At 35.8% G+C, this 12,633-nt stretch overlaps 1 protein-coding gene across 1 annotated transcript in view; it reads right to left on the bottom strand.

Moving 5' to 3' along the window:
• Positions 1 to 12,633, bottom strand: part of LOC150079775 (glutamyl-tRNA(Gln) amidotransferase subunit B, mitochondrial-like) — a 64,750-nt gene that overhangs the window by 15,524 nt on the left and 36,593 nt on the right. Inside the window, exon 10 of the mRNA XM_090383231.1 lies at positions 8,449 to 8,572. Within this exon, the coding sequence (XP_090239357.1) occupies positions 8,449 to 8,572 (124 nt within the window). The remainder of the gene's footprint in view (positions 1 to 8,448; positions 8,573 to 12,633) is intronic.

Genomic DNA, 12,633 nt, shown 5'->3' with positions numbered 1-12,633 from the left:
AACTAAAGTTCAAGCATTGCACATAAAGGTAATAGTATTTCTTATTTTTAAATAATTGTTTTCTTTTATTGATTAACAATAACTATTCATGTCCTTAAAACATGTAATAAAATGTTTTTTATTATTAAATACTATTATTTCTCAAATAGCTTTCAATAGTCAAATTTGACTTTACTAGAAAATATTTGAGAATGCATGCTTGTAAACGTTAGGAGTTATTATTGTACTTATAAGTTTAATTTATATATATTTTAAATCCATATGCAAAGCAGCACTTTAATCTTACAAGTACCTGGTGGTATGTTGGGTTAGGTCAACTTTATAAATTGTGTTTGCATACAAAAAACTTTACAGGAGACCGGAAAAAAAAAAGTGACCAATGCACCTTCACTGCTCTGAAAGCAGTGCTCACCACGTAAAGACGCCTATGTGAAACATGCAAACTGAGCCTTGCTACAGCTGCTGTTCCACCTTTTAATTACACTTCACCACAAGACCCTTCACTATGATGTTTTGAGAGCAATACTTACACTGTTCAATCAACGAATACTATTCTGATTTCAGTGAATATTTTAGGTGATGGAAATATTTATTTATTTATTGTAAAGGGTTGCAAGGGCTCATTTTCAAAACCAACATGCAGAAGTTTGTTATGCATCTGCCATAACATCTCTATTGATTTATGAAATGAGAATCTATTTATTATTGTTTAAGAAGCATGTTTTCCATTTTTTGTGAAACTTTTTTTTAATTTTCTTTAAAAGATAGTGACTATCCTTATGAAAATGCATTGTTTTACAATGTATATATTAGGAATGGCAGAAAAATATTTTCAAAAAGAAAGATGCAATGGCAGATGCATTATAAACTTCTACAATTTGGTTTTGCAACCACTTAATTCATGGATTGAACAATATAAGTACTGCTCTCAAAACATTATAGTGAAGTGTCATGATGAAGTGCAATTAAAAGATGGAATAACGGTTGCAGCAATACTCAGTAAATCAATAAAAAAAAAATAATTAAAATAAAAGAACAGAAATCAGCAATGAAAGTTAACCAAGAACACCGTCAACTCTTTCTAAGCATTAATCTGGTGGTTTTTTACATTTATGTTGTCTGTTTACTTGATAATTACAGTTAATTGTAAAACCCTTAATGGAAAACTTAATGATTAGATTTTTTTTGAAGAGTATTGTGATTTACAGGCAGGCAGGTAATGCAATATAGCTGAAGAACAGGAAAAAATTTTATGCCACTGGGAAGTGTTTTTATTACCATGCAGCCAATTAAAGGTAAATACACCCACATACAGGTAGCTTTTTATTGAAACTTAGCCTTACTTAACAAGTCCTCTGTGACAGTATGGTTGCCATGTTTCACTCAGATAAGTGAAAAATTCAAAGAGGTCTGGAATGAAATCCAGCTGCAGTACAGTAATTCTTCAAGACCTCTTCAATCAGGGTTGTAGTCATTAGCTAATCTCAGGTGGAGAAGTCTCCCATGAATTATTCCAGGTTTTTCGGCATGAAAATTTTCCTGCGAGCACACACTTATATGGATATAATACACTGGTGGAATAAAGCCTAAGATGCTAATGCACCATAAAACCAACAATAATAATAACAATCGTACCTAACGAAAATGTTTAATTCTCTAAAATACACTTTGGAATAAAAGCATAATACTTTATATCTTTCTAAACAGAAAATCATAATAAGTAGTGCTAAATGTATTCATCAAAGTCTAAATCATCAGAAAATTTCTATAAATACCTATTTTCATATTTTTGGGGAAAAAATTACCCCCCCCCCCCTTTAAGTCTTAAAAGGTCTGTTCCACTATAATTTTGCAATTTTTTTCTTCTCATATACTTGAACCAATGTATGGATTTTTCAGTGAAACCATAACACACCAATATAAATAGAAAATTTATATGCCAAAAGAACAATTATACACATGACTGGTCAATGCCATAAATACCTAAATCACTATTTTTCATTTAAATAAATACACTATTGATTTAACCGTAAAATATATATTTTGTTTTCTTGATCAATAAATTAGTGGCAAATATGTATTTCTCAGTTTATTTTCCTTTTTGAAAAGTAAACTTTTTTAATGATATATAAATTACAAACATCAGAAATAGAAAGGTAGCTTTCATAGTTCCCGTGTTTGATATCACTAGTAATAAAGGTGCATTATAGCCTTAGTTGCTAATGTGCCAATAAAACCCAACCAACTAGTAATAAAAGTGTGGGAAATACCAGACAAACTATGCATTTTCCATGATCTGTTAGCATTAGCATAGGCTTATGATGCAAGAAAGCAAGCTTATGCAGCATCAGCCAAAAAAAAAAAAAAAAAACGCTCCCATTTCACCCCTCCATTCATTCCAAGTACCTGTCCAACTCAGCCTTAAATTTATTTAGGCTATCAACTTCCACAACAAGGGATGGAAGTCTGTTCCACCAACCAACCACCCGCTGGCTAAAGGCAAACTTACGCACATCTATCGTACATCTGTCTTTCCTCAATTTGAATTTATACCCTGTAAAATGATTATTCTGAGCACGAGGAAGACTTCCATCAGCATTGAGCATGCTCAAACCATTCAAGACTTTATACACCTCAATCAGATCACCTCGCAGGTGCCTAGTCTCCAGACACTGTAATTTGCAAAATTTAAGCCTTTCTTCATAAGAGCAACCCTTTGTTCCATTCACTAATCTTGCTGCCCTTCTCTGTACTCATTCCAATAGCTCTACATCCTTCTTAAAATTAGGCCTCCAGACCTGTATACAGTACTCAAGGTGTGGCGTGACCATTGCCTTATATAAGGGGATAATCACTTTCTTATCCCTGCTAGAAAAATTCCTGTATATCACTGACACTATGAGCTACTCTTGCAGACCGTCTGCACTGCTCAGAAAACTTCATATCTGCCTGTACAATTACCCCCAGGTCCTTTTCGTTCTCTACCACTGTCAGCGTAGTACCACAGAGTTGATACGTCACTCTGGGGTTGCTGCTTCCCATATGTAGTACTTTACATTTGTCAATGTTAAACTTCATTTGCCACCTTTCAGCCCATCTGCTCAACTTTTCTAGATCCTGTTGCAGCAGCGTACTGTCATTAGTGTCCTTAACAACCCTGCCAACCTTTGTATTGTCTGCAAACTTGGAGATTAAGTGTGATATACCATCATCAACATCATTTATAAATACAGAGAGGCGCCTCCATAGCCAGGTGGGAAGGAGCAGCAGTGCGTAGCACACGCTTCTTGATTAGACCGGGGGTTTGAGCCCATCACCACCAAATACGGAGGATGCGGAAAGGTCAGGGAATGACCACCGCATATCTGGGAGCAATATGGCCTTAGTTGCTAATGCTCCTAAAAGCCAAATAACTAACTAATAAATACAGAAAACAACAATGGACCCAAAACTGAACCTTCAGGGACTCCACTAATAACATTAGTCCACGATGAGCAGTGTCCATTGATTACCACTCTCTGTCTTCTCTCACTCAACCATCCCTTTATCCACAGCAGCAATTTGCCTCCCATGCCACACTGCTCCGATTTGTTCAATAGTCTTCCATGTGCAACAGTATCAAAAGCCTTTCTAAGGTCCAAATATATGATATCAAAGTTTTCCTTGCATCCAGTTCCCTTTGTGACCACATCATAGTATCCAATGAAATTGGTCAGGCAAGACTTTCCCTTAACAAAACCATGCTGTGTCCAAGCTATAACTGAATTCTTGTCTAGATGATCTTGCAGTGCTTCTTTAACCAGTGCCTCCATTAATGTTCCTGGTGCAGAAGTTAAATTAATAGGTCTATAATTACTTGTGTTGCCCTTTGATCCTCCTTTGTGAATTGGGATCACATTTGCACATCTCCAGTCCATGGGTACCTCCCCTGAGTCCAAGGAAGCTCTCATAATTATGGCTAAGGGTTTGCTTACTTCCTTTGCTGCCTCCTTTAATATAACTGGATAGATCCAGTCCACCCCAGGTGCCTTTTTTACGTTTATCTTCAACAAATTCTCGTCCACTTTCCTCTCAGTTATTACAAAATCATCCAGCTTACTGCCACAGTTTAACTCACCTCTGGCATTCCCCTCCCTGAATAACTCCTCATGGGTGAATGTAGATGCAAAATACTCCTTTAGTTTGTTAGCCACCTGAGCAGAATCATCAACAGTTGAACCATCAATATCCAGTGGAACAATCTGATTCATCCCTTTCCTTCTAGAGTTTACATAGGTAAAGAACTCTTTGTTTTTCTTTGCATCCTTTTTCAAGGATTTCTCATAATCTGCCTTTGCCTGCTTAATCTCCTTTGTGACTTGGTTACAGACCAGCTTATATCTATCATAGGCTTCCATGTCACCCATTAATTTATATGTATCCCATGCATTTTTCTTCTCTGCCACATGTCTCATTAGTTCATCTGACATCCATTTAGGCCTAAACCTTGAACAATATTTTTTAGTTGGTATGTAAAGCCTAGTAGCTTTCAAGAAAAATTCTTTGAATGCTTCCCATTTTGAATTTGCTTTTGGTAACATCATCAGATGGTCCCACTGTATAGAATTTAAATACTGTCTGAGACCACCGTAGTCACCTTTACGAAAGCAAAAACCCTTCCCTTTACCGCTGATGGTAGTTACCTCTTTGAGTAAATCCCACTTCAGCACACTGTGGTCACTGCCACCTAGTGGTTCCTTTATCTGCAGATTCTTAGTTAGTTATCAGTATCTGTTCTTAGTTATCAGTATCTCTTATAGAGTGAGCAATGTTAGACTAATTTTGATGTTTCTTATCCAACACGTTTTACTACAACAGTCAGTCTATTTCGGTTTTCACAGTAAATAACAATGGCAAAATTGAATATTTCTTTTTTCAATCACAGAGTGAATAATTTATCTGAACAGTCTTTTAATGGTGTATTTTATTATAGCTTGCCCAATCACTAATGGTGGACACACTACTTTAATGTAGGTGCAACAGAAAAGCAGACTAGTAAGTGACACCTTATAGTCTGTTTTTCCGATTTTTAAAGCAACACAATTTTACGAGATTTATAACAGATTAAATATATTTTTCTCTCCTTATGAAGGAATAATGTCAGGCTGTGACATTCTGTACACAAATAAACTTATTAATGCAACTGTTTACAAGAATAAAAACCAATGTCCAATAATGTAGAACTTAATGAACAATTTGTGGAGCACTAAGTGGGGAAAAAAACTGCATGAAAAGTAAATATTTATTAAAATTTTTTTAATAAATAACATAATTTTTTTTTGTGTGTGCTTTTAAAAATACAGTGTACTTTTAGAAGCACACACAATTAAAAAAATTGTGTGTGCTTCTAAATTAAATTAAAAATTATAAGTAAAAATATTGCATAAAACCTATTTAGTGCTGCTTTTATTCAAAACAAACTGAAGGCATATACTTAGTACACAACTGATATTCATAATATTAACCATGAGCAGAGCTGCCTAACAGTGACTTTGAACTCTACAATGATAAACAAAATATGACAAATAACTTGCATATCGAAAAATCAAAAAATAAATAAAATAAAAGGAACAAAAACTTTAGTAGAATTAAGCCAAAAAGTACACTTTCCAGAGAACTTTAAAAGACACATTCATTTTGGAAATCATTTAGCAAAGCTGAAAAAAGATGACAGGTATGCAAGACTGATGAGAGCAGTGTCTTCAAAAATATCCACAAAAAAAAACAACAGAAAACTTTCTTGAAATTAGTTTTTATAAATTTTACAAAAAAAAGGAAAAATAATGTGTTTTTATTTGCTTGTAACAGTACACATGGAATCAAATTACATGACTCAAGAATGATAGATCAAAAATTAGGTATAAAATTAAATTAAACAGAACAAGAATCACAAATGAACATTAACTTATTTAAATAATCAATTGCCATATTGGTCACCATCAGGAAGTCTCCAGGGTTTCCTTCATAGGCTTGCAAGGCACAATCCTCTATTTATGTGTTGGATTTTTTTTTTGATTTTTTTTTTTTTTTTGATTTGGTAGTTGTTGGCGCATCGGCTTCTGTGGCCATATTGCACCTCCCAAGGTTTTTGCAGTACTTTGATCCAAGCCCGAGGCGGGAATCGAACCCGCGACCTTTGGGTTGCCGGGCAGGTACTTTACCCACTCGGCTAGCCCGGTCGGCTTATGTGTTGGATGGTCTGTCTATCAGCTCCACAGCCATACGTCGGGGAATAAATTTTGCCCCACTAGAGAAGGTCTGCACATCTACCGTGGTGTGTTCATGCCCTGTTTAATGCTAGCCATATCCTACAAGGCTTGTCAAAACCAGGTGGTGTTTCAGAGATACAAGGCATGTTATGACATTGAGGAGGGGACTTTTGTGGCCACTCTTGCGTCCAGGTATCCAGAAGGTTGAAATTGGCTTGTTGCAATGTTTTAGCCATTGGGATTGGTGGATGTCTAGAACAGAGCCTGTTTATTCCTAGGTCTCGAATGTTGGAGTTTGTTTTGTAGTTCAGGATTGTCTATTATTTTTCGGTATTCTCTGATGAGGGCACATTTTCTTTGGAAGTCTATTGACGGGTAGCCAAAAGAGATAGGGATGGACCCGACTATTCCGGTTATGATGTGCATGGTGTTATTTAGCTGTACATCCACCTTTTTTCAACTGATTTGTGTCTCATTGCTATTGCCCAATCATCCACATAGCCAGACTCTAGAGTGAGTCTGCAATGTAAAGGCTAAAAAGAAATGGAGCAAGGACAGAGCCTTAACATAATGTGTGTTAAGGAGATGTAAAAAAAAAAAAAATACAAAAAAAAACTTAATTTAATCCTTTCAGGATTAAATCTAGTTGAGCCACTTTTGAAGGTTGCTTCAAATGTCACCATTAATACAAGAATTATTTCGACATTTTTTCAGGATGTGCTGTCTTTCTTATCTGTTGGACTAATTGGAGACACAGTTTACAAAAAAGATAGCAAGAAAATAGCTTTGAAAATTAGAGGAACAAATTGTACCTGCCAACTTCAGTTATTTGATTTCGGCTTACAAAAGCCAAAACTGAAAAATTTCTCTTGAAGGCAATAAAATTGAATCAAGCAATATATACAGATGTACAGGATATTACTGCATGAAAAGAAAAATAAAATAATGATAGAGTTTACTGTGATTTGTTTTTATAAATAAAAAAAAATCTGATTTGATTTTTAACATTAAATTTATTCTCATGTTGGACTAAAGATGAATATGGCTAAAATAAAGTAATGTGGAACAAGTATGCCATAGAAAGGGATATGATGATTGAAGGAGCGGTAATTGAAAAGGTGGTTGTTGTTGTTATTTGGTTTTTAGGAGCATTACCAACTAAGGCCATATTGCTCCGGGGATATGCGGTGGTCATTCCCTGACCTTTCTGCATCCTCTATTTGGTGGTCACGGGCTCAAAGCATGCTATGCGTTGCTGCTGCTGTTCCTGCCCACCTGGCTACGGAGGCACCTTTGAAAAGGTGCAGTCATATACTTATCTGGGACAAGTCATCAGCTGTAATAATGATAAATGGCTGGAAGTCAAGAGAAGAATAAATTTTGGATGGATAGCATTCAGGAAATATAGTCACATACTGAGGAGCAATATCCCAATTTGTCTGAAACGTAAAATAACGAACCAATGCATACTACCCACCATGACTTATGGAAGTGAAACTTGGGCACTCACCAAAAGAATGGAAGAGAAGCTGAGAACGACACAGCGAAGAATGGAACAAATTATATTGGGAATCAGACTGTTAGATAAGAAGAGAAATACATGGATTAGGTAGCAAACTCAAGTAAAGGACATTCTTATTAACTATCAAAATTAACTACTAAAATGGTCTTGGGCAGGACACATAGCTCGAAGACATGATTATAGATGGACTAAGAGAATAACAGAGTGGTACCCAAGAGGAGCTAGAAGAAAACCTGGAAGACAATGACGGAGACGGACAGATGAAATTCATGAGTTTGTGGGTAGTAAATGGATGGCCATTGCACAAAACAGAAGGAACTGGAAAGTTGCTGGAGAGGCCTTCATCCTGTAGTGGATTGATAATGGCTGATAATGATGATTACTCTCATGTTGGACAATAGAGTCAAAAACATTAATACTTTAAAACATTTTATCTTCAAAGTTTTCATTTTTAAAAAGTTTGAAATTCCACAAATCAACATGCCCAAAAGAACCTGCCATTATCAGAAATTCACTACCTGGGCTCACACACCCACCCAACCCCACTTAACAATTCACTCATGTAAGGGTTAGTTCTTGTAGTGTTTTATACACAGATTCAAGTATCTCTGCACTAATCATTCACCACTGAATGTTTCTCAAATACGTGAGATTATTACATGATCTGAAACTACCTACCTCTTCTGCAGACCGTTCATCTTTAGAAATCATCAAATCCAGCACATTACCACCTGTTTCAAATGTAATTATATTTTTCTCCACAAGATCAATTATCCCTTCAACTCTTTCAGGTGCAACAGGACTAAAAACAATGTCTAATGTAAGTTATTTGCAAAAATAATTATTACAAAATTAAATCTTGATATAAACCTTAAATCTCAATATAAAAAATAATGGATGAAAAGCAGGATGAAAATAACTAACTAAATACATTACTCGAAATTTCACAAGTCATGCAAAAAATAAATGATGCAACCAATATAATTAATTAATTAATTTAATGAAAGTTTTAACCCACTGAAAGCTAAATAATTATATTTGATGTGACAATGTGCAATTATGTCATTTTGAAAACTACCAAAATTACTATACTCTGAGAAGAATAAAATACTGTATTTTCCAGAGGAAACCTTTCACCTATCATTTAGCCTGCAGTGGGACTAAACAGATTAACTGTACAATTACCCCTTCACTTCAGACACATGAATATGGTCTCAGTAAGTCTCTACATGCTATCATTGAGGGCAGTGCATTCCAAGGTGGTTGAAAGAGATATTTACTCACAAAAATCAAGTTTATTTTATCCATTTCAGATGGCTCGAAATTGCCCCCAGAGGTTATTTTTAAAGAAAAATTATCCTCAATGAGCTGTTTGTTTGTTATTTGGTTTTTAGGAGCATTAGCAACTAAGGCCATATTGCTCCGGGATATGCGGTGGTCATTCTCTGACCTTTCCGCATCCTCCGTATTTGGTGGTGACGGGCTCGAACCCCGGTCTAATCAAGAAGCGTGTGCTACGCACTGCTGCTCCTTCCCACCTGGCTATGGAGGTGCTCCTCAATGAGCCTTTTCCAAAGAGGATAATAGTTGAGGGCACTGAAAGGGTGTATTTTTAAGGCCAACTTTGCTGCTTTTAATGATAAAAATGCAAAGCTCACTCAACTGAAGTTAAAAAGTGCCATCCTAAGCGTTCAAAGTTGGCAATCAAAACCCAGTGGTCTCATTAGGAAGTCACAACTGGGAATATTGCTATTAATACAGGGTGTCTATAAATGGTGGGAACACTTTCAATAATTTATTGCACATGGAGTTAGAGAGATACCATTTACTTATTTATACCATGTGAAAGAGAAAACATGAAAGTTTCGCAGTTGTTACTGCCGAGGTGTGTAGTTCCATCATTCACCGCCAGTTGGTGTTACCTGTCATACCTTTACCAGACATAGCCTTGTTGAGAGATGGTTTCAACAAAGTTGAAAGAATGATTTCTTCTTGTGGGGCTACATAAAGGATCGTGTTTATGCACCAATTTGGCCATGTGACGTCCAGGAATTAAAGCAGAGAACTGAAGAAGCTACCACTACGGTCACACAGGATATGCTGGACAGGGTATGGCAAGAGTTCGATTACTGTGTGGACATTTGCCGTGTCACTCGTGGTTCCCACATTGAATCATTGTGAAGTGATGTGATGTAAAAAAAACTTTTGACATTTTCTCTTTCACAAGGTATGTATATGACACTGATATCTGGCCTAGTCTTTGTGCAATAAATTACTGAACATGTTTCCACTATTTATAAACACCCTGTATATCTTAAATTACTACTAAAAGAAAAGCAGACGCAGTGAATGATTGACAGATGCCGCAAAAAACACATGAGAAATGGACGAATGAAATTTTTCATATGGTAAAATTAATCAGCAGAAAGTTGAAATTGGTCATTTATTCCAGTTTCATGCATTACAACTGGAGTTCACAAGGCTCTAAAGAATGCATCAGCCACAAAAATATAGATAGCAACTGAAGAATAAAAAAAAACGAAAAAAACAAAAAACAAATGGAAGTTTCAATTTCTCCTGAAATTCTTAAAGCAACTGAGACTTTTGAAATATTTCAGCATGAATTTCAGTAAATTACACTTTAAATCCAGACCAGTATTGTGAGATATCAGTTGTCAATCTTCTTTATTTATCACTTTTCATTTAATTCGCCTACCAGTAAATTTGGAATTAATTTATAGTACCCATACTGTTTTTTTGTAAAATAAAAAATTTCTTTTTTAATTCCCTGCACTCTCTTTTCTTAAAATAATTTCACTTTTTGCATGTATTCTAGGAGTTCCCCCTAGAAAATATGACAGTTACATAATATTTGCACATCTCTCTATCTTTCTCAAACATACTTAAATTTCACTGAGAAATTTCAAGTCTGGCTTGATTCTAAGCTTGTGTCAAGAGTCACTACTTTAGCTGCAAGCAAAGCTTTTCGTGAAAAATGCTGAGGATTGTATGTTCATATAAATCCCTAGCCCTCTGGCTGTGAAGGACTTGTACAAAAGTGATGTTCATTTTTTTTTCTTGTTGTACAATAAAGAGTATTTATAAGTCCACACTCTATATAGAGTAGATATGCTCACTCCTTCGTAATTTGGGGTAAACTGCTCAGTTTTGTGAGAAATATTTGTAGTTGTCTGATTGTACGGGTCACTGATTCCTCAATTGATTTTCTTCTCAATTTGAATATTTATCTACAAAATTTACTTGAAGATAGCAGGAAACAACTCAGCATAAATACATTTCAGTTTCAAAACTGTCTTAAGAGTACTCCATTTTTTTATATGAATTTTGATCACCAATAGATATTTCTATTCCATTAAATTAATTTCATGTGCAACTTGACTAATGTTAACATACAGAGCAGGGCATGTTGCAGCCTGCATAAAAGACATATCTGCAGCCTGCAGATATGTCTTAACTTCAGCAGCTGATTTCTGAGGCAATTTTGAGTTTAAAACTGCATATAAACATGGATCCAATTTACACAAGCTTAGAATCAAGCCAGACTTGAAATTTCTCAGTGAAATTTAAGTATGTTTGAGAAAGATAGAGAGATGTGCAAATATTATGTAACTGTCATATTTTCTAGGGGGAATGTGAGAGTATCATTAGAGTAGATTCTCAAAAACACCACCTTTAACTTCAATGCTTCTGTGTGAATTGCACTTGCTTCTCACTTAGGCTCATCATGGCTGACTTTTATGCAGGCTGCAACATGCAATACAGTAGTGCAGCTTGTATTTGCACTTTTGTGTGGTATACAAGATCTTTCATTCACCCTTACAGGCCACCTAGGTCACTACTACAGATTCTAGTGACCGAGGTGGCCAATTTTGTGAACCACTGTGAATGATTCTTCACCCAAGGGAATTGGTCATTGAGGTGAGTAATCACTGCATGGAAACTATGCAGAGGAGATGTAGCTAAAGGTACATCTAACAGTTTCGCAATTCATTTTGCAGAAATCAATTACCAAACTGGTAGACAAACCTGTCCAGTAAGATGACCATCAAAAATAAATGAACTAATTAACTCATCCTACAGGATTCCACACCACACATTAACACTAAATTCGCAATTAAAACTACTGTTCACAGTGGAATGGGAATCCATTTCTGACCAAACATGGGAATTATGTGTGTTGTTGATATCATCTCGGGTGAAATGAGTTTGTTTGTTACTTGGTTTTTAGGAGCATTAGCAACTAAGACCATATTGCTCCAGGAATTTGCAGTGGCCATTCCCTGACCTTTCCGCATCCTCCGTATTTGGTGGTGACAGGCTCGAACCCCGGTCTAATCAAGAAGCGTGTGCTACGCATTGCTGCTCCTTTCTACCTGTGAAATGAGTTTATGAATAGGATGCAACAATGCAAATGGTGATTGTCATTCGCCAATTAAAAAATTCCAGCCATTTGGTGGGATCCTCAGGCTCACAGTGTTGAAAATATGCTGCACACAGTAAGAATACATGATTTTTTATGCAATGTTGTCCATACTCTTGATTGGGAAACATAGAGATGCATGGCCATCCTTCGTACACTAGCATGAGAATTATGCTATACCACCTCAACAATGTTCTCTTGCCCAGCCACATCTTGTCAAACTGCATGCTCATATGGGATGTGGAATATTGGGAAGTGAACCAGTATCTCACATTTGGGAAACTCAGTTAATAATTTATCAATTTAGAACACTGTGATTTGGAAAACATTGCTGGTAATCAGTGACCGCATTTTCATTGAAAATTCATAAACATACACCATATTAACATATTCAGTAAGTAGTAGTAGTGGCATGTGATGCA

This window comes from Mastigoproctus giganteus, chromosome 10 (assembly GCF_048544385.1).
Source record: "Mastigoproctus giganteus isolate SK-2022 chromosome 10, ASM4854438v1, whole genome shotgun sequence".
Classification (NCBI taxonomy): domain Eukaryota; kingdom Metazoa; phylum Arthropoda; class Arachnida; order Uropygi; family Thelyphonidae; genus Mastigoproctus; species Mastigoproctus giganteus.
This window is presented reverse-complemented; position numbering and strand designations above follow the sequence as displayed.